This window comes from Scyliorhinus torazame, chromosome 19, assembly GCF_047496885.1.
Source record: "Scyliorhinus torazame isolate Kashiwa2021f chromosome 19, sScyTor2.1, whole genome shotgun sequence".
Lineage (NCBI taxonomy): Eukaryota > Metazoa > Chordata > Chondrichthyes > Carcharhiniformes > Scyliorhinidae > Scyliorhinus > Scyliorhinus torazame.
Genome location: NC_092725.1, coordinates 46,909,621 through 46,935,600, shown reverse-complemented (window position 1 = coordinate 46,935,600; position 25,980 = coordinate 46,909,621). Strand labels below are relative to the sequence as shown.

The 25,980-nt window shown below is 50.0% G+C and overlaps 1 protein-coding gene across 2 annotated transcripts in view; it reads right to left on the bottom strand.

The window, feature by feature from the left end:
• Nucleotides 1-25,980, bottom strand: part of tmem178bb (transmembrane protein 178Bb) — a 742,373-nt gene that overhangs the window by 66,086 nt on the left and 650,307 nt on the right. For both annotated transcript variants that reach the window (XM_072484242.1, XM_072484241.1), the window contains exon 3: nucleotides 2,395-2,532. In XM_072484242.1, coding sequence (XP_072340343.1) covers nucleotides 2,395-2,532 — 138 coding nt within the window. The remainder of the gene's footprint in view (nucleotides 1-2,394; nucleotides 2,533-25,980) is intronic.

Sequence of the window (25,980 nt, the reverse complement as noted above, 5' to 3'; positions counted from 1 at the left end):
GTTGCACAATTTTACATGATAACCTGTTGTTGTTTATCGTTCCAGAGGTCGTCTGACTGGACAACTGTTCAAGTTTTTTTTTTCTTCTTCTCTCGTTCGCATTTATGTTATGTTATGGTACAACTTGGCTCATGTGACGCACCCGACATCGCCCCATGTACATAGTTCCGTCATATGCACATGCTGCACACGACACACACACACTCCTAGATGCACTCACGACACGATCATATTTATTACCACGTAGGCACATATCTTTGTAAAAAGGGGGGATGTCATGATATTCAAACACACACATCATGATGGACACACTAACAGGCAAATCAGAGTACACAACACCACAACCAATCACAGACAAGAACACCAACCATATAAAAAGCACGAGCACGACACCTGGTGGTCAGTAGGTCTGGGGAGAAGGGAACAAGAAAGAGCTGTTAAAACACCACAAGCAGGGAACCCCCCACGTGCAGAGTGCAAAGACCAAACTGTAAATAGTAAGTTTAAATAAAGAAGCGTTGTACCATATGCAACTGTGTTGGCTCATCTGTGTGTCAGAACACCCAACACCACAGGGGCCTCAGCTCCCATTAGCGAGCGTAGCATCGTGCTCGCGTAAGCCCCGCCGTCAGCTCCTTCCACTCCCTCGGGGAGACCCAGGATCCGGAGGTTCTTTCTCCTTGATCGATTTTCCAGGACTTCAATCCTTTCGATGCACGTCTTATGGAGCGCCTCGTGCGTCTGCATTTTGACCGCTAGGCCCAGGATCTCGTCCTCGTTGTCCGTTACCTTCTGCTCCACCACACGGAGCTCTATCTCCTGGGCCTTTTGTGTCTCTTTAAGCCCCTCGATTGCCTGTAGCATCGGGGCCAGCACCTCCTTTTTTAGCAGCTCCACACGCCGTCTTAAAAATCCATCCTGGTCCGGTCCCCATGTCGCCTGGGCTCCCTCCGACGCCATCTTGCTCCTTTCTTTCTTCTGCCGCTGCCCTCGAGGATTCTCCGAGATCTGGCCGCCGCCGCCGATCTTTTACTTTCCCACTGGGGGGGACGCCCTGTTGCCTCACCCCACACCGGGTTTCGTCGAAAAAAAAATCCCCGTTGGGGCTCTTAAAAGAGCCCGAAGGTCCGTCTAAGCTGGAGCCACCGAAACGTGCGCTTAGCTGGTCATCGCTCTCAACCTGCGTGGCAACTTTCAGGGATCTATGTACATGGACACCGAGATCTCTCTGCTCATCCACACTGCCAAGAATCTTACCATTAGCCCAGTACTCTGTCTTCCTGTTATTCCTTCCAAAATGAATCACCTCAAACTTTTCTGTATTAAACTCCATTTGCCACATCTCAGCCCAGCTCTGCAGCTTATCTACGTCCCTCTGTAACCTGCAACATCCTTCCGCACTGTCCACAACTCCACCGACTTTAGTATCATCTGCAAATTTACTCACCCATCCTTCGATGCCCTCCTCCAGGTCATTTATAAAAATGACAAAGAGCAGCGGCCCCAAAACAGATCCTGGTGGTACACCACTAGTAACTGGACTCCAGTCTGAACATTTCCCATCAACCACCACCCTTTGTCTTCTTCCAGCTAGCCAATTTCTCTGGGTGAAGAGGTTTCTCCAGCTTTCCCATTGGATTTCTCGGTGATCGTCTTATATTGACAGTGTTATAACCTGCCTGAATACTACTGGCTGGGGACTATTGCCTATCCTTAGTGATGGGCAGCACGGTAGCACAAGTGGCTAGCACTGTGGCTTCACAGCTCCAGGGTCCCAGGTTCGATTCCCCAATAAGGGGCGGAGAAATCATTAGCACAGTCGCTGCATAAATAGAGCTGGCCAGCGTGGAACCAGCTAGAGAGGAGAGAGCAGTGGTGGAGTACTGCTGCTGTTGTATATATGTAATTGTAAATAAAGTTATTTCTTTTCGATTCTTCAAACTCGTGCTGGATTCTTCGTTGCCCTCACAAAAGATGGCCTCTAGTTACGTTCTTCCCCACTGAATATGACCCCACCCCTCCCCCTCCCCCAATGGCGTGTTCCCTGGTGGTGGGATGGGTGAGTCACGCAAAATGGTGTAGTCATTGACGCGACTAGAAGATCCCATCAGCAGGCAATGGTGTGCTACCTCTGAGTTGCAGGGTTGGTGGGGGCCAGGGAGAGGGACAGGGCTGGAAAATCCCACCCATTCTCTCTGTGTACAACGTTCTATTCTCTATTTAAACCTTTCAGCATTTTACAGATTCTATTCGGTCACCCCACACGCGCCCTGAGCGGCAGAGCGTTCCCAGAATTCTCTGCTGTCGTTTCAGATCCCCAGCATCCACAGTATTTGATCTGTAACCATGGCTTGGATTCCTGACTGGGAAAAGCCGGGTGGAAAAAAACCTTACCTCCCATCAGGAAGAGCAAGCCCGCCACATACTGCATGAGGCCTCGATCCCAACAGCAGCCCAGGATCCCGATTATCCAGCCAAAGAGGATGATGGCGACCGCCATTCCCATGAATCCAGCTGTCATCCGGCGCAAATCTGCAGAGGAGGAAAGAGAAAGCACGGCTCATTTAACTTTACTCGTAAAGTGCCCTTTCTCCCAACGCTATGATCTGCTGACACAAAGGAACTGCGCAAATCATTTTTCTGTCTGTCCTCTACAGGGTCATGCTTCGATGAACATGGTACCATTCAGTCGAGGTGACAACAGCCCTGACAGAGAGGCTGTCACATTGTGCGTGGGAGTGGTAACCAATTATCCCCAGCCTCATATCATTTACTAGATTGATACCTGGAATGAACGGGTTGTCTTATGAGGAAAGGGTGGACAGATTGGGCTTGTTTCCATTGGAGTTCAAAAGTATAAAATCATCAATGGTCTTGACGAGGTGGAATTGGAAAGGATGTTTCCCCTTGTGGTTCAGCCCAGAATTAGGGGTCCCAGTTTTAAAATTAGGGGGTGGCCCTTTTAGGGCAGAGATGAGGAGAATACTTTTCTCCTCGAGGGTTGTGTGACTTTGGAACACTCTGCCTCAGACCGCAGTGGAGGCGGGGTCACCGGATATTTTTAAGGTGGAGGTAGATGGATTCTTGTTGGGCGAGGGGAATGAAAATGAAAATGAAATGAAAATCGCTTATTGTCACAAGTAGGCTTCAAATGAAGTTACTGTGAAAAGTCCCTAGTCGCCACATTCCGGTGCCTGTTCGGGGAGGCTGGTACAGGAATTGAACCATGCTGCTGGCCTGCCTTGGTCTGCTGTCAAAGCCAGCGATTTAGCCCTGTGCTAAACCAGCCCCTGGTTTATATTCTCTGGAGTTTAGAAGGATCCGGGGGCAGATGGAAATGTGGAACTCAAAACACAAACAGATCGGCCATGGCCTTATCAAATGGCAGAGCAGGTTTGAGGGGTCGAATGGCCTCCTCCTGCTACTATTTTGTATTTTTGCATGTTCATTCACTGGATGGAGTCCACCTGGACTCTCCAAGAATTAAAGATTGATCTCCTCTACACCGCTGATGCAGCCCTGAAGGAAAGTCATATTAAAATAAATTGTGTGCATTTTTTTAATCTTTGGAGACATTTGCTAGTTATAAAAACATTGGAGACAGGATAAAGGTCTGTTTGACTGAAAACTTGCAATCACCCAGTCAGAGAATGAAAAGTTTCTTCCTTTTCCAATTGGCTGAGAGGGCAGGGAACTGATGGCCAATGGTGGGAATATGGAGGGACTGATGGCCAATGGCGGGAATATGGAGGGTAGGACCTTTGGCGATGAACACAAGAAATAAGAGCAGGAATGGGCCACTCGGCCCATCCTGCTCTGCTATTCAACATGATCGTGGTTGACTTGGGAGTCAATTCCATTTTTCCACCATTCCCCATATCCCTGAATTTCCTGAGAGACTAAAAATCTGTCTGCCCCAGTCCTAAATATATTCAACGATGGATCATCCATAACCATCTGGGAGTAGAGAATCCCAACAATTCACAACACTTTGAGTGAAGAAATTGCTCCTCATCCCAAATCCTTCTCCTGAGACTGCCCCCACCCCGTGTTTTAGACTCCCCAACCAATGGGTATTGAAACCTCTCAAACTGCTTCAGAATTTTGTAGGTTTGAATGAGGTCCCCTCTTGTCCTACTAAACCTCAGAGAATATAAACCCAATTTACACAGCCTCTCATCACAGGACATTCCCTTCAGCCCAGCAGGCAATCCAGGGAACCCTCCCTGTACCACCTCCATTCCAAATAACATGGACACCAAACTTGCACACAGTACTCCAGATGTGGTCTCACCAAAAAATGAATGAAATGAAAATGAAATGAAAATCACTTATTGTCACAAGTAGGCTTCAAATGAAGTTACTGTGAAGAGCCCCTAGTCGCCACATTCTGGCGCCTGTTCGGGGAGGCTGTTACGGGAATTGAACTGTGCTGCTGGCCTGCCTTGGTCTGCTTTCAAAGCCAGCGATTTAGCCTTGTGCTAAACAGCCCCATATACACCTAAAACCCTGTATAATTGTAGAAAGACTTCTGTATTCTTGTAATAATAATAACCTTTATTAGTGGCACAAGTCGGCTTACATTAACACTGCAATGAAGTTACGGTGAAAATCCCCTCGTCGCCACATTCCGGCGCCTGTTCAGATACACTGAGGGAGAATTCAAAATGTCCAATTCACCTAACGTCTTTCGTGAGTTGTGAGAGAAAACCGGAGAACCCGGAGGAAACCCACGCAGACACGGGGAGAACGTGCTATCTTTTCCGCACAGGTAGTGATCCAAGCTGGGAATCAAACCTGGGGCCCTGGAGCTGTGAGCAACAGTGCTGACCACTGTGCTACTGTGCCGCCCCCACTAATCTAATCCACTCACAATATGACATTTGCCTCCCTAATTGCTTGCTGCACCTGCATGGTAACACTCTGATATATTCATCCATATTGACAATGCCAAGTCCATGGGTGTTTAGAAAGCGAGCCCTCAGCCAGTTCATGTTTGCCAGTATTTTCTAGGTGCCACCCTTTCTAAGGAGGTTCTGTTGCATCAGGAAAAGCCTTTATGGCCAGCTGTGATCTCTGGATTCAGCAGGGGCCCCCTACACCAACCAAATCCATTCCCCAAAAATACAACTGTCAGCACTGACGGGGTTAAGTGCTCTCCCTCCCAGCAGGAGGCAGCAGCTTGAAGTTGAAAGGTTGAATGCATCACATGACCGCATCTGCCTTTGCTGACGCAAAGTGCTTTCCATGCAAGTCAACTTTCTAGATGCGCCACGAGGCTGATTGGAATTTCTGGGATCCAAACCATGGTTACAAATGGGGTGTTGATGAATGAGCAGCCATTTTACACACCAAGGGCAAAATTCTCCCCCAACGGCGCGATGTCCGCCGACTGGCGCCAAACACGGCGCCAATCAGACGGGCATCGCTTCGGCCCAAAGGTGCGGAATGCTCCGCATCTTTGGCGGCCTAGCCCCAACATTGAGGGGCTAGGCCGACGCCGGAGGGATTTCCACCCCGCCAGCTGGCGGAAATGGCGTTTGTTGCCCCGCCAGCTGGCGCGGAAACGCGGCGCATGCGCGGGAGCGTCAGCGGCCGCTGTCAGTTTCCCGCGCATGCGTAGTGGGGAGAGTCTCTTCCGCCTCCGCCATGGTGGAGGCCGTAGCGGAGGCGGAAAGGAAAGAGTGCCCCCACGGCACAGGCCCGCCCGCGGATCGGTGGGCCCCGATCGCGGGCCAGGCCACCGTGGGGGCACCCCCCGGGGTCAGATCGCCCCGTGCCCCCCCCAGGACCCCGGAGCCCGCCCACGCCGCCTGGTCCCGCCGGTAAATACCAGCTTTGATTTACGCCGGCGGGACAGGCAATTTCTGGGCGGGACTTCGGCCCATCCGGGCCAGAGAATCCAGCGGGAGGTCCCGCCAACCGGCGCGGCCCGATTCCCGCCCCCACCCAATCTCCGGTACCGGAGACTTCGGCGGGAGCGGGGGCGGGATTCACGGCGGCCTACGGCCATTCTCCGACCCGGCGGGGGGTCGGAGAATGACGCCCCAGATCTCACATAAATGAAATTTCTGTCACCTTAGCACCTTTCCTGACCTCAGTGCATCACAAAGTGTTTTACAGTTTTATAGTAGGTACTATACGATGTAGAAAACGCGGCTGCCAATTTATGCACAGCAAGCTCCCACATGCAATAAAGTCACACTTGTTTCTAGGTGTTGAGGTACAGATTTTGGCCAGGTGGGACAGAGGGAGGTTGGGTGGGAAGGGGGGGGGGGGGTGCTGGTGTTTGGGGAGCTCCCCAAGTCTTAGTCCTGGGGATATTTTACGTCCAGTGAGAAGGCAGATGGTTTACTGGCACCTCTGACGCAGCAGCACTCCCTCCAGTCCTGCACTGGAGTGTCAGCCAAGGTTATAATCCCAGGTCTCTGGAGTGTGACCTGCACCCACGACTTTCTGACTCAGAGGTCTACCAGTAAGACACAGTTGATGACATACATACTGTGATGCAGGTGAATACCAGTTAATCTGCTTCAAGTTCAGGGAGAGCTCCTGACCATCGGGTTCTTGCACCTCGCAGACCTTGCTTTAAATAGTGCCCCGAATCTAGAACTGTTCACACCACACAGCCAGTCACAATTAGGGCCACAGCGAAGTGATCGCAAGAGTGCTCCTTAATCACCTTCTCCCTGTTGCTGAAGAGCTCCGCCCAGAGTCCCCATGTGGATTCCTGTCACTAAGAGGCACAACAGACATGATTTTCACCGCACGACGACCACCAGAGGAATGCAGGGAACAGCACCAATCCTCATACAAGGTTTTCTTTGACTTCACAAAGGACTTTGACACTGTCAACCATGAGCGATTATGCAGCATTCTCCTCTGTTTCTGCTGCCCCCAGAGATTTGTCACCACCCTCCACCTGCTCCACGATCACATGCATGCCGTGATCCTGGCCGATGGATCTACCACAAATCAAATTCACGTTCGGACTGGAGTCAAGCAAGGCTCTGTAATCGCACCAACACTCATCTCGATCTGCCTCGCTGCAATGCTCCATCTCACTCACGGCAAGCTCCGTGCTGGGATGGAGCTAAACTACAGGTCAAATGTTAACCTGTTCAACCTCCACTGCCTGTGGACCTGATCCAAGGTAACTCTTCAAAGGCAGCCTCAAAGCTTTCTTGAAGATGTGCAACATCCCAACCGACACCTGGGAATCCCTGGTCCAAGACCGCCTGAAGTGGAGGAAAACATCCGGGAAGGAGATGAACACAGAGTTTCAGCACCGAGAACAAGAAGGTGGGACGGCACGGTGGCACAGTAGTTAGCACTGTTGCTTCACAGCTCCAGCATCCCAGGTTCGATTACTGGCTTGGGTCACTGTCTGTGCGGACTCTGCACGTTCTCTCTGTGTCTGCGTGGGTTTCCTCCGGGTGCTCCAGTTTCCTCCCACAAGCCCCGAGAGACGCGCTGTTAGGTGAATTGGATATTCTGAATTCTCCTTACGTGTCCCGAACAGGCGCCGGAATATGGCGACTAGAGGATTTTCACAGTAACCTCATTGCAGTGTTAATGTAAACCTACTTGTGACAATAAAGATTATTATTATCAAGTTGAAGCTAAGCATCAAACGTGAAAAGAGGCATAGCAACCCAGGGACCACACCCACCCCCTCCTCCAGCCACCATTTGCCCCACCTGTGACAGTCTGTAGGTCGCGCATTGAACTGCTCAGTTACCCGAGAACTTATTTTTAGTGAGGACGCAAATCATCCTCAACTCCGAGGGGCTGCCGAAGGAGCAGAAGCTCAGGGAGACCTCCTGCCCACAAGGATCTAACACCTCACAAACATTTTGTGAAGTGGTGCCCTAAAATCTAGAACTGTCACCAGAACAGCCCTTCCAAAGAGGAACCATTCACACCACCCAGCCAGTCACAGTCGAGGCTGCAGTCTGGTTCAGAGGCAAGAGAGCTAATTGAGCTAAAATGACACAGAGGGAACAGTGCTCCAATGATGCAATCCTGCCCAGGAGCCCCCTGGATCACTTTAATAGCTGTCAAGGGGTTTGAGCAGAGTAACTCCCACGTGGCTATGGTGAAGGGCAGGTATTATTCAGCTGATATTGTGAAGAAGGACTGAAAAATGAAGAGTACCGATTTCCCATTGGCCTTCTGGCTATTTGAGGTGAGCTGGACCACTGAATAACAACTGATGTCTATAAAGTGCCTTTAACGCAATGAAACCATCCAAAAATCACACCACAGGAGCATCACAAAGTATAACACAGAGCCATATTAGGTGATACTGTGTAAGGTGACCAAACGCTTGGTCAAGGAGGTAGATTTTAAGCATTGTCTTAAAGAACCAAAGTGTGAGGTGACGAGGCAGAGAGAAAGGACACCAATCTTCCAGGGAGGTTGAGAAATATTGGATGCATTGTGGTCACTTCCAGAATTCTATAGACTGAAGAACAGTTCCTGCAGATTGGAGGGTAGCTAATGTAACTCCACTATTTAAAAAGGGAGGTCGAGAGAAAGCAGGAAATTATAGACCAGTAAGCTTGGCGTCACTGGTGGGAAAAATTCTAGAATCCATTATCTAAGGTTTCATAGCAGAGCACTTAGAAAACAGTGGCAGGATCGGACAGTCAGCATAGATTTATGAAGGGGAAATCATGCTTGACAAATCTACCGTACCAGCTGAGAATTCTGAATTCTCCCTCCGTGTACCCTAACAGGTGCCGGAATGTGACGACTAGGGGTTTTCACAGTAACTTCATTGCAGTGTTAATGTAAACCTACTTGTGACAATAAAGATTATTTATTTATTTTACTGGAATTCTTCAAGAATGTAACTAATAGAATTGATGAGGGGGGAGTCAGTGGATGGGGTGTACTTGGACTTTCAAAAGGCTTTTGACAAAATCCCAAATACGAGATTAGCTTTTTTTTTCTCCTTTATCAGAGTTACAAAGTCAAAACTCAGAGAGTGGACAGGGGCAAAATTAAAATGCATGGAATTAGGGGAAGTGTATTGAAATGGATAGAAAATTGGTTGGCAGACAGGAAACAAAGAGTAGGAATTAACAGGATTTTTTCAAATTGGCAGGCAGTGACTAATAGGTTATAGCAGTGATCAGTGCGGGAACCCCAGATATTCACAATATATATTTAGATGTAGGAACACAATGCATTATCTCCAGATTTGCAGATTACAACAAGTTAGGTGAGAGGGTGAGCTGTGAGGAGGATGCAGAGATCCTTCAGTGTGGTTTGGACAAGATGAGTGAGTGGGCAAATGAATGGCAGATTTGGATAAATGCGAGGTTATCCACTTTGGTAGTAAAAACGAGAAGGCAGGCTGAAATCTGAATGGCCATAGATTAGGAGGGAGGAAGGTGCGAAGAGACCTGGGTGTCTTCTTACACCAGTCACTGAAGATAAGCATGCAGGTACAGCAGGTGGTAAAGAAGGCAAATAGCATGTTGGCCTTCATAGTGAGAGGATTCGAGTACAAAAGCAGGGATGTCTTGTTGCAATTATACAGGGCCTTGGTGAGACCACACCCGGAATATTGTGTACAGTTTTGATCTCCTTATCTGAGGAAGGATGTTCTTGCTCTGGAGGGAGTGCAGCGAAGGTCTACCGGACTGATTCCTGGGAGGGCGGGACTGGAGTCTGAGGAGAGATTGAATCGGTTAGGATTGTATTCGCAGGAGTTCAGGAGAATGACAGTGAATCTTATAGAAACCTATAAAATTCTAATAGGACTAGACGGGTTAGATGCAGGAAGGATTTTCCCGATGGTGGGGGTGTCCAGAACCACGGGTCACAGTCTGAGGAAATGTGGTTGACCATTCTGGACAGAGATGTGGAGAAATTTCTGCACCCAGAGAGTGGCCGGCCTGTGGAATTCGTTACCACAGCAAGTACTTGAGACCAAACCATTGTATGTTTTCAGGCAGCAGAAAAGGGGATCCAAGGAAATGGTGGGAAAGTGGGATTAGATTATTGAGTTGGATGATCAGCCATGATCATAATGAATGGCAGAGCAGGCTCGAAGGGCTGAATGCCTGTCTGATTCTGCCTCGGTTCTACAATTTAGGATTTTTTTCTAGATTAATGTTTCTATATAAATGAAATTTGTGATGGCCGTTCTTTCTTTCCTCTTTTAAAAGCCCTGACTTCGTGGTAGGGTGCTGCTAATGGCCCGCTCAGTTATTGAAGGCCCTTCCATTCTCACCCGTCCAAATGGCCGTTCTTCGTGAGTGAGTGTTAGCAGGCTATTCAACGCCGATGTGCCTCGCTGCCTAACCAACCCTTCCTTCCCCCCCAATCCCCATGAGGCTGCTGTGGAAGCCTCTCGCTGCTGTAGACTATCTTACATCAGACCATGAAAGTGGAGAGTAGAGGCTGGAACGTCACAGTTCTCCCTCGAGTGCAATCCAGCACAGCTTAATTAGGGCCCTGACGTTAATTAAATTCTGAATACCAAATGAGGAATAAAATGAAGTATCTTGCTGATATTATTATTACATTTAACATACTAAGTGAGTTCAGCCACAGAGGGACTGTCATCAAGATGTATCCATGGGAAGCCAACTTGAATCTTTGACCATTAGGAAATGGTAATGTTTATGCTACGGGACTGGAGAAAATTGAAGACTTTCACTCATTTCGCATTTTTCATAACCGCTGGGTACCGCAAAGTTCTTACAACCAATGGAGTACTTTTGAAGTGCAAAGTACGAAACACAGTAGCCAATATGCACACAGCAAGATCCCACAGATGGAATGTGATAATGACCAGATAATATGGTTCATAGAATCATAGAATTTACAGTGGAGAAGGAGGCCATTCAGCCCATCGAGTCTGCATAATAGCACCCCACTCAAGCCCACACCCCACCTAACCTTTTTGGACACTAGCGGGAATTTAGCATGGCCAATGCACCTAACCTGCACATCTTTGGACTATGGGAGGAAACCGGAGCACCAGTAGGAAACCCACGCAGACACGGGGAGAATGTGTAGATTCCGCACAGACAGTGACTCAAGCCGGGAATCGAACCTGGGACCCTGGAGCTGTGATGCAACAGTGTTAACCACGTGCTGCCCTGATCAACCGGGACACCAGGGATAAGTCCCAGGCTCCTCGTCAGAATTTTGCCCGAGGATCCATCACACCCAGCCGGGTACACAAATTGGTTTAATGTTTCATCTCAAAGATGCTACCTCTGTCAGTGCAGCACCCCCTCAGTAGCACATTGAAGTGGTACCAAGCTTGGGAGAGAAGCTGGAGCCCTGAACCGTGTGGCTCAGTGGTGGGAGTGCTCCCACTGAACCGCAGCCTTCCCCCTCTACTGCCAACTGAGGCTTCTATCTGGGCAACTGACACTTACTTAATCCAGTGACAGGCAGTGGAGCTTGTCCATGTGGGCAGCGTGACAAGCAAAGACTTGCATGTTTTCATAGAGGCTCCGAGAGCAGTCAGGGGTTGGGTCTGGTGGTGAGGGGGAGGAGCTCGTTTAAAGGCATTGAGCGCCTGATCAAGGCCAGCATCAGGAACCACCCCCAGACCCTGCTGCTGAGCCCCTTCCCCCTCAAACTGGACCCCCCAACCCTGTTCCCGCTACCTGTGGCCAGGGATCCAGCAACAATACTAGGCCTCAGGTGGGCACCATTCACAAAGTTCAAGCGAGGGCAGCTAGGGATGGACGACAAATGCTGGCCTTCCCATTGACATCCAGTCTCATGGAAGAATAAACACCAATTCCCTGAAGGTGGGGTGCAGGTTGGTGAAGCCATTAAAAGGTCAATAGAATGATGGGTTTCTCAAAGAAAGGCATAATGTGCAAAAGTAAAGAAGAATTATGTATTAGTTTAAAACATTGGTTCGGCCACAGATGTGTAGAACATTTTGTGCTATTTTGAATTCTCAATCTAGGCAGGCAGATAACAGCCGTAGTCCACAATGGGCCATACGCATCTCTCTCCATTCGAGAAAGACAATTGGTTCTATAGCTTGAAGGGCACTGATCCACACCAAGCATGGGGCATAGCAAGGGATGCGAGGCAGGCCCCAAGTCTACCTCAGCCAGAACGAGAATCCAAAGCTGAGCTGTTGACTTTAATTCTGAACCGCATGCAGATCTAACCATCCCTTACTCTCATTATAGAAAGGACATTAAAACCAGAGAATGTACAGTGTAGATGCATCATGATGAATCCAGAAATAGGAGATCTTGTGGTGCAGTGGGTAGCGTCCCTGCCTCTGAAACCGAAGATCCCGATTCGAATCCCATCCCAGGATTTGATGGCCAAGTTCATAATGCGGTCAAACAGGTTAAGTGTGTCGACCTGCAAAATCCTTCCAAACACACCAATGGCTTGTGGTAAGAGTGAGAGAGGCCCCTGGTTAGCCACGCTTGATGTAGAGTGACTAGTGACCTGTTCTGGAAAAGGACAAAATGCCTCAGTGCATCACTAGGTGGGGAATCCAGAGATGGAAATGATAGAAAGACTTATCAGTAAAAGTATTGCTCCTGTTTCGGCTAAGAAGAAATTTAGTGGAGGTTTTAACAATTCTAAAGGTGTAACTAGAAAAAGACAAGGGGCAAAACTCTCCATTGGCGGGCTCCTCCGTTTCGTCGGCAGCGCACTCATGCCCGCGGATTTCCCGACGGCATGGCGGTGCCCACAATGGGAAACACCATTGGCTGGCTAGCGGGACAGAGAATCCCGCTGCCAGCGGGGGAGAACCGCTCCAGAAAACAGGTTCAGCGGGATGGAGAATCCCGCCCCACTTTTTTTGGTTGGGAGTTATTGTTAGGGGCTTGTTAATTTAAAATTGTCACTGAGGCCCTAAAATTGTGATTAGGGTCCAGGCACAAGTGGGGCGGGCCTCTAGTCTAAGAATTAGTAAATGGACTGTAACCATTCAGAACTAAGTACAGTAAGAAGCCTTACAACACCAGGTTAAAGCCCAACAGGTTTGTTTCGAATCACTAGCTTTCGAAGCACTGCTCCTTCCTCAGGTGAATGAAGAGGTATGTTCCAGAAACATATATATAGACAAAGTCAAAGATGCAAGACAATGCATGAACCAAAGTTGAACCAGGAACATTCCTCGTCACAATGGATGTCTCGGCACTCTACCCCATGACAACGGCATTGCTGCAACAGCCTCAGAACTCAACATCGACAACTGCCAATCTCCAGACGCAATTCTGCAACTCATCCGCTTCATTCTGGATCACAACGTCTTCACCTTCGACAACAAGTCCTCCATCCAGAAACACGGAACAGTCATGGGGACCAAATTCGAACCTCAATATGCCAACATCTTCATGCACAAGTTTGAACAAGACCTCCTCACCGCACAGGACCTTCAACCGACGTTATACACCAGATACATCGATGACATTTTTTTCCTTTGGACCCACGGCGAAGAATCACTGAAACGACTACACGATGACATCAATAAGTTCCATTCCACCATCTGACTCACCATGGACTCCAAAATCAGTTGCATTCTTTGACACGCTCGTCTCCATCAAGGACAGTCACCTCATCACTTTGCTTTACTGCAAGCCCACGGATAACCTCACGATGCTCCACTTCTCCAGCTTCCACCCTAAACACATTAAAGAAGCCATCCCCTACGGACAAGCCCTCCGTATACACAGGATCTGCTCAGACGAGGAGGAGTGTAACAGACATCTACAGACGCTGAAAGATGCCCTCGTACGACCGGGATATGGCGCTCAACTCATCGATCGACAGTTCCAACGCGCCACAGCAAAAAACCACACCGACCTCCTCAGAAGACAAACACGGGACACAACCGACAGAGTACCCATTGTCGTCCAGTACTTTCCCAGAGCGGAGAAACTACGACATCTTCTTCGCAGCCTTCAACATGTCATCGATGAAGATGAACATCTTGCCAAGGTCATCCCCACACCCCCACTACTTGCCTTCAAACAACCGCGCAACCTCAAACAAACCATTGTTTGCAGCAAACTACCCAGCCTTCAGAACAGCGACCACAACACCAGACAACCCTGTCATGGCAATCTCTGCAAGATGTGCCAGATCATGGGTACCATCATTACACGTGAGAACACCACCCATCAGGTACGCGGTACATACTCGTGCTACTCGGCCAACGTTGTCTACCTCATACGCTGCAGGAAAGGATGTCCCGAAGCGTGGTACATTGGTGAGACCATGCAGACGCTGCGACAACGGGTGAATAGACATCGCGCGACAATCGCCAGGCAGTAATGTTCCCTTCCAGTCGGGGAACACTTCAGCAGGCGAGGCATTCAGCTTCTGATCTCCGGGTAAGCGTTCTCCAAGGCGGCCTTCAGGACGCACGACAATGCAGATTCGCCGAACAGAAACTTACAGCCAGGTTCCGCACACATGAGTACAGCTTCAACCGGGACCTTGGATTCATGTCGCATTATATTCACCCCCCCACCATATGACCTGGGCTTGCGAAATCCTACCAACTGTCCTGGTTTGAGACAATTCACACCTCTTTTAACCTGTGATTACCCCTCTCTCTGGGTTGAGAAGACTTAACTACCTGCAAATGCTCGCATTCAAAGCATTGTCTTGCATCTTTGACTTTGTCGATATATAGAATATAGAATATAGAGCATACAGTGCAGAAGGAGGCCATTCGGCCCATCGAGTCTGCACCGACTCACTTAAGCCCTCACTTCCATCCTATCACCGTAACCCAATAACCCCTCCTAATCTTTATCACGGGCAATCCACCTAACCTGCACGTCTTTGGACTGTGGGAGGAAACCGGAGCACCCGGAGGAAACCCACGCAGGCACGGGGAGAACGTGCAGACTCCGCACAGACAGTGACCCAGCGGGGAATCGAACCTGGGACCCTGGCGCTGTGAAGCCACAGTGCTAGCCACTTGTGCTACCGTGCTGCCCAAACATGTCATCGATGAAGATGAACATCTTGCCAAGGTCATCCCCACACCCCCACTACTTGCCTTCAAACAACCGCGCAACCTACAGGAAGGAGCAGTGCTCCGAAAGCTAGTGATTTGAAACAAACCTGTTGGACTTTAACCTAGTGTTATAAGACTTCTTACTGTGCTCACAGTCCAAAGCCGGCATCTCCACATCACGTTTAGAACTAAGGTAATGATTTCAATTAGATGAGTGCATCAGAAATCTGGAGCAAATGGAGAAAAGGTACAGACCAGACTGGCTCAAAGTGAAGGTGCAGACATGTGGCTCAAGAGGCTGTTCCTAATTTCCTCCTGCCTCCTGTTCTCAATAAGTGGTCATTAGCTGGTTAAATTCAACTTCACCCCCATGACCCACAAACAAACAATCCCTCTCCCCTCAGTAAATGAATGATTTCTTGAGAGAGAGGTAGGGCCGTTTCTGTGGAAAGTTATCAAATGTTTACTGACCTCAGACCGATGGTGATATCAGACAGTCCGATCAGACTGATTGCCCCATTGATCAAGTCTCGTCTGATTTCTTCATTAAGTGATTACTCCTCTTTTTGACATACAATATTCAGCTGACAGGCAGCACAAAGCAGTCAGCAAAAAAGGGCTGGAGATTGAATTTGAGGAATCAGCTTGTGCCAGGTACACAGTGGAATTAAATTTTTGATGTCATAAATCAATGGGGAAGGTGAATGTTCTCAAGGAGCTGGTTTTCGCAGTGTCATTTATTTTGATGTCTACTAATGCTCCTCTTCCATCTTTCATCAGTCGAGGGAGAGGCAGATCAATGTTGCAGCTTGCTCAAAATAGTCTCTTCGACATGAGGTGGGGGGGGGAAGGAACGAGAGGGTGTGGATAACTGTTAATGATAGATGAATCTGACAAAGACAGTCATAACATTGCCTATTCATCTAGGATCGTAGGTACATGAAGCATAGGAGGAGGCCATTCAGCCCCTCAAGCTTATTCCGCCATTGAATTAGATCATAACTGATCAGTGAATCCTTTTATTCACCTTTGATCACTATCTCTCGCTATCTGTGCACAGTATTTTGGGGAGAGAGTTCCAGATTTCCACTCCCATTAAAAAAATTTTTTTTTGCGTACCCAATTCTGTTTATTTCCAATTAAGGGGCAATTTAGCATGGTCAATTCACCTACCCTACACATCTTTGGGTTGTGGGGGTGAGACCCACACAGACATGGTCCACACGGACAGTGACCCGGTGCCGGGATTGAACCCGGGTCCTCAGTGCCGTGAGGTAGCAGTGCTAACCACTGCGCCGCCATGCCGCCCTCCACTCCCACTTCTGTGGCTAAATAGTTCCTGATTTCACTCCCAATTGGCTCTGTGTCACAAAATGGCACTTCCCCTCGTGATTTCGGCAAAATACAGAATTTGATCCTGGTTTGTGCCACTCAGGTCAATCTCAGTGGCAAATCCCAGACCTTCGAGTTCCTCGCCACCAAAATTCAACTGCTCCCAGCATTGCTGGATGAGGCAGTAGCTCATGGTCCTGAGAGCAGATACCTACTTGGTAATTGGGTTTTCTGAAGGTGGGAGCGCTGCTCTTAAAGCTAGACTGCTCTTTTTAAAAAAATGTATTTTTATTGGGCTTTTTAATTTTCGACAAGTAACACAACAAACACATTTTCGATGAAAAACAGGTACAGCATAGAGCAAGAATTATTGCAAATTTAAGAACAAAAGATAAATTTCCCAATAATACAAACAAAACATAAAAAAAAGCAAATAACTTAAACCCGATCCCGAACAACTGATGGTGACTAGGGGTGCGAACAACTGGCTGTCCTGCATCACAACAGGGGAGCGTGTGGTCATTAGATGCCAGGGGTACCTTCTTTCAGGATTTACCCGTTTCGCCACATCTCGCGAGATCTAACGGGATTTCCGCCCATTATGGGTGGAATCAGTATTTGGCAAATCTGCACGTTAGAGTGAGACAGCTAGTCTCACTGTAATATGCAGCTCGCTTGATCTACCGAGGCCCTGGGATCCAACCTCTCTGCCTTGGAGATCTCAGGGTCCGTGCTGGTACCCACAAATGGAGACCATATGGAATGGCACTCAGGGGAGAAGGGATGTTTCCCTGGAGATTGGAGGCACCCAGGTGGTTCCCCCTGGGCAGGCTGGCACCCTGGCAGTGTCACCTACGTGCCAGTCTGGCACTGCCAAGGTGCCCAGGTGGTACTACTATTTAATGTTCGCCAATGCAAAAAGGACATTAAGTCCTAACCAGTCAGAGGCACTAGGTGGAGTGGGAGACCTCCAGCTGAGCAGTATCCACCTCCAGGTTATCAATGAGGCGAAGGCGATAGATAATGTCCCTAATGGAGGTCTGTAACTAGAGGTGTTCCGTCGGGATCGGTACTGGGACCTCTGCTGTTTTTAATGTATAGAAATATATATATATATGTGACTTGGAAGAAAATGTAGCAGGTCTGATTAGCAAGTTTGCGAATGATACTAAGATTGCAGGAGTTGCAGATAGTGATGAAGATTGTCAGAGAATACAACAGGATACAGGTAGGCTGCAAAATTGGGCGGAGAAATGGCAGATGGAATTTAACCCGGACAAATGTGAGGTGATGCAGTTTGGTAGATCCAATTCAGGTGGGAGCTATAAAATAAATGGCAGAACCATCAGGAACCTAGAGACACAGAGAGATCTGGGTGTGCAGGTCCACAGATCCTTAAAAGTGCAGCACGGTAGCACAAGTGGATAGCACTATGGTTTCACAGCGCCAGGGTCCCAGGTTCGATTCCCTGCTGGGTCACTGTCGGTGCGGAGTTGGACGTTCTCCCCGTGTCAGTGTGGGTTTCCTCCGGGTGCTCCGGTTTCCTCCCACAGACCGAAGATATGCAGGTTGGGTGGATTGGCCACGCTAAATTGCCCTCAGTGACCAAATCCTGCAGAGGGCGGCAGAGCGGCAACACTGATTGGCTGTTGCGGGGAGTGAATTGTGGAAAGCTGCTGTCGGGTGGGTTTCTAGAACTAATATATTTCAGGCAGTGGCTAAACCCGAGACACTACACAGGTAGTATCTCCCACCCATCCTCCTTCTCGTGTTAGGTACACTGGTCTAACACTGGCTGCAACTGGATGCAGCTTGGATCAGAAAGATACTCCAGACCTTGAAGTTAGTTCAATCAGGTTTATTGAACTAATAGCACAGTTAGCACAGTTCTCTGTGAGTTCGACTCTCTGCTAACTTAAGTGTGGTTACTCTGTCTGACTGAACCAGACTAGCTCTTAGCCACATGCTGGAGGTGTGAGATTGTAACAACACCCTTGACTGACTCTCTAGATGTTCATCAGTGGAAAGAGGCGGAGTGTGAGTGCCTCGTGTCATTTATAGTCAGATCCCACCTCTGAGTGTCCTGCCTGCTCATTGGTCATGTCCCTGTTCTCTGTGTCCATTAACTGCTTGTCTGTATATCATTATGTGTGTGTCTGCATATCATGACATCTCCCCTTTTTTTAATGTTTGCATGACGTATGTGAATGCATTTACAAGAATAGGCCAATATTAACATATATACATGCAGTGGATGTGAACATATGTACATGTGAAAACGGCTGTCTAATGCGAGAACACAGAGCATAGCAAACAGAACAAACGTTCATAAGTCCCGTCTCTGTGGCTTGCGTCTGATCCTGGTCGACCGCCGGAGAGGTGGTGGTGGGGACGACAGCACCTTGATGGGCGGGATTGAAGCTTGACTGGTGGCCTCGTGAGTCGAGGTATCAGGAGGTGGCAAAACAACAGAAGGAAATGGAGAAGAATGTGATTGCGGGCAGGCAACTTTGAGCAGTGCCCGTCTGTTTCGTTGCACAACAGAACCATCAGCCAGACATACAACATACGAGCGGGGGGCAGCCTGTCGAACAACGACAGCTGGAGCTGACCAGCCTCCATCAGGGATCTTGACCCGAACAGTGTCTGACGGGGATAACACGGGCAAATCGGTGACATAAGCATCATAGCCCTGTTTCTGCTGGTCTCGGAGATGCTGCACCTTCTGCAGCACCGGGAGATGATCCAGGTTGGGCATGTGTATGGTTGGAAGTGTCGTTCGCAGGTCCCTGTTCATCAGGAGTTGAGCTGGCGACATGCCGGTGGACAGTGGGGTTGCCCTGTACGCAAGCAGCGGGAGGTAGATGTCAGAAGCAGAATCCGCGGCCTTGCAGATGAGCTGTTTCACAATGTGCACCTCTTTCTCAACTTTTTCATTTGACTGCGGATAGTGTGGGCTGTATGTGACGTGTTTGAACTAATACGACTGGGCAAACAGAGACCATTCATGGCTGCTGAAGCACAGGCCATTGTCACTCATGACAGTGAGTGGGATACCATGCCTGGAGAACATCTCCTTATAGGCCTTGGTGATGGTCCGAGATGTGAGGTCTGAGAGCTTCTCGACTTCAGGGTAATTGGAAAAGTAATCAATGATTAACACGTAATCACGGCCATTTGCATGAAAGAGGTCGATGCCAACCTTGACCACGGAGAGGTTTCGATTTCATGCTGCTGAAGTGTCTCCTTATTCTGCACTGGCTGGAAGCGTTGACAGGTCGCACAGTTAAGGACCATGTTCGCGATATCCTGGCTGACCCCGGGCCAGTAGACAACCTGCCTGGCTCTGCGCCTGCACTTTTCCACACCCAGGTGTCCCTCATGGATTTGATGGAGCACCAAGCTCTGGAGACTGTGTGGAATGACAATCCAGTCCAGTTTGAGGAGGATACCATCAACCACCGTCGGGTTGTCCTTTACATTGAAAAATTGAGGGCACTGCCCTTTTTGCCAGCCATTAGCTAGGTGTTGCATAACACGCTGCAAGAGGGGGTCTTTAGCTGTCTCCTCTCGGATACGAATCACCTTCTCATCAGATGCCGGGAGGGTGCTAGCACACAGCTGCACCTGTGACTCAACCTGTGACTCACTTTGCCGGATGACATTCAGTGGTTCACTAGGCACGGTGATGGAGCGGGACAGTGTATCGGCAATGATGAGCTCCTTGCCAGGCGTGTAGACCAGGTCAAAGTTTTACCTTCTGAGTTTGAGGAGGATGCGCTGCAACCGAGGCGCCATGTCATTAAGGCCCTTGTGGATAATGTGGACCAGGGGCCTGTGATCCTTCTCGACTGTGAATGTTGGCAGGCCGTAGACTTAGTCGTGAAACTTGAGAATGCCAGTGAGAAAGCCCAGGCATTCCTTCTCGATTTGTGCATACCTTTGTTCGGTGGGCGTCATTGCCCTTGATGGGTAGGCAACCGGTGCCCAGGATGAAGTGTCATCGCGTTGCAGCAGGATTGCACCGATGCCATCCTGGCTCGCATCTCTCGAGATTTTCGTTTCCCTGTCTGGGTCAAAAAATGCCAATATGGGTGCAGTGGTGAGCTTGGCTTTCAGCTCCAACCACTCTGCCTGATGGGCCGCCTTCCACTCGAAGGCAGTGGACTTCTTCACTAGGTTTCGTAGGGCCGTGGTGTGTGAGGCCATGTTTGGGATGAACTTGCCCAGAAAATTGACCATGCCCAGGAAGCACAATACCGCCTTCTTGTCTTCCGGGAACTTCATGGCTGCGATGGCCTTGACCTTGTCTGTGTCCGGGCACACGCCCTGCTGAGGGATCTGGTCTCCTAGGAACCTGAGTGTCGACATGCCAAAGCAACATTTGGACCTGTTCAGCTTCAGGCCATTAGCATGGACATGGCGGAATACCTGCTGGAGACGGGAAACATGCTCCTCAGGGGTCGTGGACTATATGATGACGTCGTCCACGTACACAGGAACCCCTTCGATTCCCTCCATCATTTGCTCCATGATGCGATGAAATATCTCCGATGCCGAGACGATGCCGAACGGCATACGGTTATTGCAGTACCTGCCAAATGGTGTGTTGAAGGTGCAGAGCCTTCTGCTGGACTCATCCAGCTGGATTTGCCAGAATCCATGTGACGCATCTAACTTCGTGAAAAACGGTGCCTGTGCCATCTCACTGGTGAGTTCCTCCCTCTTCGGGATGGGGTAGTGTTCACGCATTATATTCTGGTTGAGATCCTTGGGATCAATGCAGATGCGCAGGTCTCCAGAGGGTTTTTTAATCACCACCATCGAGCTGACCCAGTCAGTCGGTTTGGTTACCCTGGAAATGATCCCCTGCTGCTGCAGCTCCTTGAGCTGTTCCTTCAGGCGCTCCTTCAGCGGAGCCTGGACCCGGCGTGGTGCATAGACCACTGGCTTGGCATCAGGTCGCAGTAGGATCTTGTACCGATACAGCAAAGTGCCCACCCCGTCAAACACATCTGGATACTGAGCGAGGATGTCGTCAATGCCAGCTTGAAGATCCACGTTGGAGGATGTCATTGAATAAACCCACTGTACCAGGTTTAGCTTTTTGCAGGCATGCGCGCCCAGTAGGGATGCCCTGTCCGGCTTCACAATTTCAAACCTTAGCTGTGCATGGGTACTCCGGTTGGAGACGAGTAGATGGCAGGACCCCAGTGCCGTGATGGCATTACCGTTATAGTCCAGGAGCTGGCAGTCTTCTTGATGTGTTTGAAGTCTGCCTGTGAGAGGAGGTTGGCAGAAGCACCTGTGTCCAGGTTGAACTGGATGGAGCAGCGGTTGGCCTGCATCACCGCATGCCATTCGTCCTCCGAATCCACAGCGAGGATGGACTGAATGCGAGATGAGTTAGGTGTGACATGTTCACGTGTGGTAATGATGCCCACTCGGTAGGCGGACTCCAGGTACTCTATCCTCTGGATCCGTTGTGCTGCCAGGATCAGAATCCTGTAATCATCGTTGCACATTCTGGACCCGCCGTCGTCGGAATTGGGAGCGCTGGCCTCTGACTGGTGGTGCAGACCTGCACAAGGCTGCATAGTGTCCAGGCTTCCCGCAGTTTAAACATCGCCTGCCTCTTGCAGGGCAGTGTCCCTTTAAGTGGACGTTGCCACAATTCGGGCACGTCATGACGTCGGTGTCGTGTCGCGGTGTGCGTCGCCGCACATCCGCAGTGCGGTCGGCAGACGTCAGCACCTGCGCAGTGTGGGTGTCGGCTGCTTTGTTATCCCGTTCGCATCGCGCATGCGTGGGGCTCCGGGAAAAGCGGGCGAGGTGGCCGCTGTCTTCAATGCTGAGGCGCTGCATCCGGGAAATGGCCTGCACACTCACTGCCTCGTGGGAGGCAAGTTTCTCATTTTCAGCCGATTTGTATTGGGAATACCGATTGTTTGCGTGCTCATGCACTGTGCATGTTTCAATCGCGACTGGTAGGGTCATATGCTTGATTTTTAAGAGCTGCTCTCTCAGAGGATCAGAGTGAACTCCAAACATGATTTGGTCTCTGATCATGGAGTCAGCAATATCACCAAAGTTGCAGGACAGCACTAGCAGGCGGAGGCTAGTTAAGAAGGCTTTGAAAGATTCATCTTTACCTTGAAGACGCTGTTTGAATATCTCGAAGATTTCATTGGTGTCCACTTCACAGTGACTATCGATCTTGTCCAGGATGGTCTGAAACTTTGTCTTGTCCTGGCCATCGGTGAAGTTAAATGAGTTGAAGAGATCGATTGCTTGATCACCCGCTGTTGAGAGGAGAGGCGCGATCTTCCTTGCATCAGACGCACCCTCGAGGTCTGAGGCTTCGATGTACAGCAGAAACTTTTGCTTGAATGTCCGCCAGTTGGCACTGAGACTGCCAGAGGTCCTGAGGTGGTGAGGAGCCTGAATCTTCTCCATGGTGCCGGGATACATTTGCTGGTCGTCACGGGACGGACTGAGGTAAGCCACCTTAAATTAGTAGTCTCCTGGTATCGTGTTGTGTTAGGTACACTGGACTAACACTGGCTGGAACTGGATGCAGCTTAGATCAGAAAGATACTCCAGACCTTGAAGTTAATTCAATCAGGTTTATTGAACTAATAGCACAGTTAGCACAGTTCTCTGTGAGTTCGACTCCCTGCTAACTTAAGTGTGGTTACTCTGTCTGACTGAACCAGACTAGCTCTTAGCCACGTGGTGGAGGTGTGAGATTGTAACAACACCCTTGACTGACTCTCTAGAGATGTTCATCAGTGGAAAGAGGCGGAGTGTGAGTGCCTCGTGTCTTTTATAGTCATATCCCACCCGAGTGTCCTGTCTGCTTATTGGTCATGTCCTGTTCTCTGTGTCCATTAACTGCTTGTCTGTATATCATTATATGTGTGTCTGCATATCATGACACTCCTCCTCTAACCCAAAAAAAAGACTGTGTGGTGAGTTGGTGAGGTAAGCTTTTCTTTTCTTTTCCTCTCTCCACCCTTCCACCACCTCTAACCTGTGGGGAGTGTGAAAATCAGGTAAGCTTTTTTTTCTCTCTCTCTAATTGACAAGTGGATAAATGGAAGGGATGGCAGAGAGGGCAGTGCAATGTTCCTCCTGCAGGATGTTCGAGGTGAGGGACACCATCAGTGGCCCTGCTGAGTTCACCTGCGGGAAGTGCACCCATCTACAGCTCCTGAAAGACCGTGTTAGGGAACTGGAGCTGGAGCTGGATGAACTGAGGATCATTCGGGAGGCAGAGTCGGTTGTAGATAGAAGCTACAGGGATGTAGTTACTCCTAAGAATGAAGGTAGCTGGGTGATGTTTAAAAGGAGGGGGAAGAAGCAGTCAGTGCAGGGATCCCCTGCGGTTGTTCCCCTCAATAAAGGTATACCGTTTTGGATACTGTTGGGGGGGGGGGAACCTACCAGAGGTAAGCCACGGTGACCAGGTCCTGGCACTGAGTCTGTCCCTGCGGCTCAGAAGGGAAGGGCGGAGAGTGGGAGAGCATTATTGAAGACTCTATAGTTCGAGGTACAGATAGGCGGTTCTGTGGCAACAATAGAGGCTCACAGTTGGTGTGTTGCCTCCTGCAGGCCAAGGTCCGTGACGGCTCTGATCGTGTTTTCAGGAACCTTAAGGGGGAGGGGGAGCAACCACAAGTCGTGGTACACATCGGTGCCAACGACATAGGTAGGAAAAGGGATGGGGATGTAAAACAGGAATTCAGGGAGCTCGGGTGGAAGCTGAGAGCCAGGACAGACCATGTTGTCATCTCTGGTTTGCTGCCAGTGCCACGTGCTAGCGAGGTGAGGAACAGGGAGAGAGTGCAGTTAAACATGTGGCTACAGGGATGTTGTAGGATGGAGGGTTTCAGTTACTTGGATAATTGGAGCACATTCTGGGGAAGGTGGGACCTGTACAAACAGGATGGGTTACACCTGAACCAGAGGGGCACCAATATCCTGGGAGGGAAATTTGCTACAGCTCTTCGGAGGGTTTAAACTAACTTGGCAGGGGGATGGGAAACTGATTTGTTGTCCAGGAGATAGTGTTGCTGGAGTTCAGGAAGTTGAGGGTAGTGCAGTACTGAGGAAGGTACCAAGGTCACAAGAGTGGACCTGCAGGCATGAAGGTGGTTTGGCAACGATAGAGGCTCACGGATGGTGTGTTACCTCCTGGGTGCCAAGGTCCGTGACGTCTCTGATCATGTTTTCAGGATCCTTAAGGGGGAGGAGCATCAGGAATAAGGTTGGTGAGCTTGAAGCATGGATTGGTACCTGGGATTACGATGTAGTGGCTATTACGGAGACGTGGATAGAACAGGGGCAGGAATGGTTGTTGGAGGTTCCGGGGTTTAGATGTTTCAGTAAGATTAGGGAAGATGGTAAAAGAGGTGGAGGAGTAGCATTGTTAATCAAGGATAGTATAATGGCTGCAGAAAGGCAGTTTGAGGAGGATCTGTCCACTGAGGTAGTGTGGGCTGAGGTTAGAAATAGGAAAGGAGCGGTCACTTTGTTAGGAGTTTTCTATAGGTCCCCAAACAGTAACAGTGATGTGGAGGAAAAGATTGCAATGCAGATTTTGGATAGGTGCGGTAGTCACAGGGTAGTTGTCATAGGTGACTTTAACTTTCCAAATATTGATTGGAACCACTATAATTCAAATAGTTTGGATGTTTTTATCCAGTGTGTTCAGGAGGGTTTCCTGACACAATGGGCGAAATTCTCCCCCAACGGCGGGATGCCCGCCGACTGGCGCCAAAGCCGGCGCAAATCAGACGGGCATCGCGCCGGCAAAAAGGTGCGGAAGTCTCCGCATCTTTGGCGGCCTAGCCCCAACATTGAGGGGCCAGGCCGACGCCGGAGGGATTTCCGCCCCGCCAGCTGGCGGAAATGGCGTTTGTTTCCCCGCCAGCTGGCGCGGAAATGCGGCGCATGCGCGGGAGCGTCAGCGGCCGCTGTCAGTTTCCCAGCGCATGCGCGGGAGCGTCAGCGGCCGCTGTCAGTTTCCCGCGCATGCGCAGTGGGGAGAGTCACTTCCGCCTCCGCCATGGTGGAGACCGTGGCGGAGGCGGAAGGGAAAGAGTGCCCCCACGGCACAGGCCCGCCCGCGGATCGGTGGGCCCCGATCGCGGGCCAGGCCATCGTGGGGGCACCCCCCGAGGTCAGATCGCCCCGCGCCCCCCCCCCCAGGACCCCGGAGCCCGCCCACGCCGCCTGGTCCCGCCGGTAAATACCAGGTTTGATTTACGTCGGCGGGACAGGCAATTCCTGGGCGGGACTTCGGCCCATCCGGGCCGGAGAATCCAGCGGGGGGTCCCGCCAACCGGCGCGGCCGGATTCCCGCCCCCGCACAATCTCCGGGAGCGGAGACTTCGGCGGGGGCGGGATTCACGGCGGCCAACGGCCATTCGCCGACCCGGCGGGGGGTCGGAGAATGACGCCCAATATGTGGTTAGACCAACAAGAGGCGGGGCCACATTGGATTTGGTACTGGGTAATGAACCGGGCCAAGTGTTAGATTTGGTTGTGGGAGAGCAGTTTGGAGATAGTGACCACACTTCGGTGACTTTCACTATAGCAATGGAGAGGGATAGGAACATACGGCAGGGCAAGGTTTATAACTGGGGGAAGGGTAATTA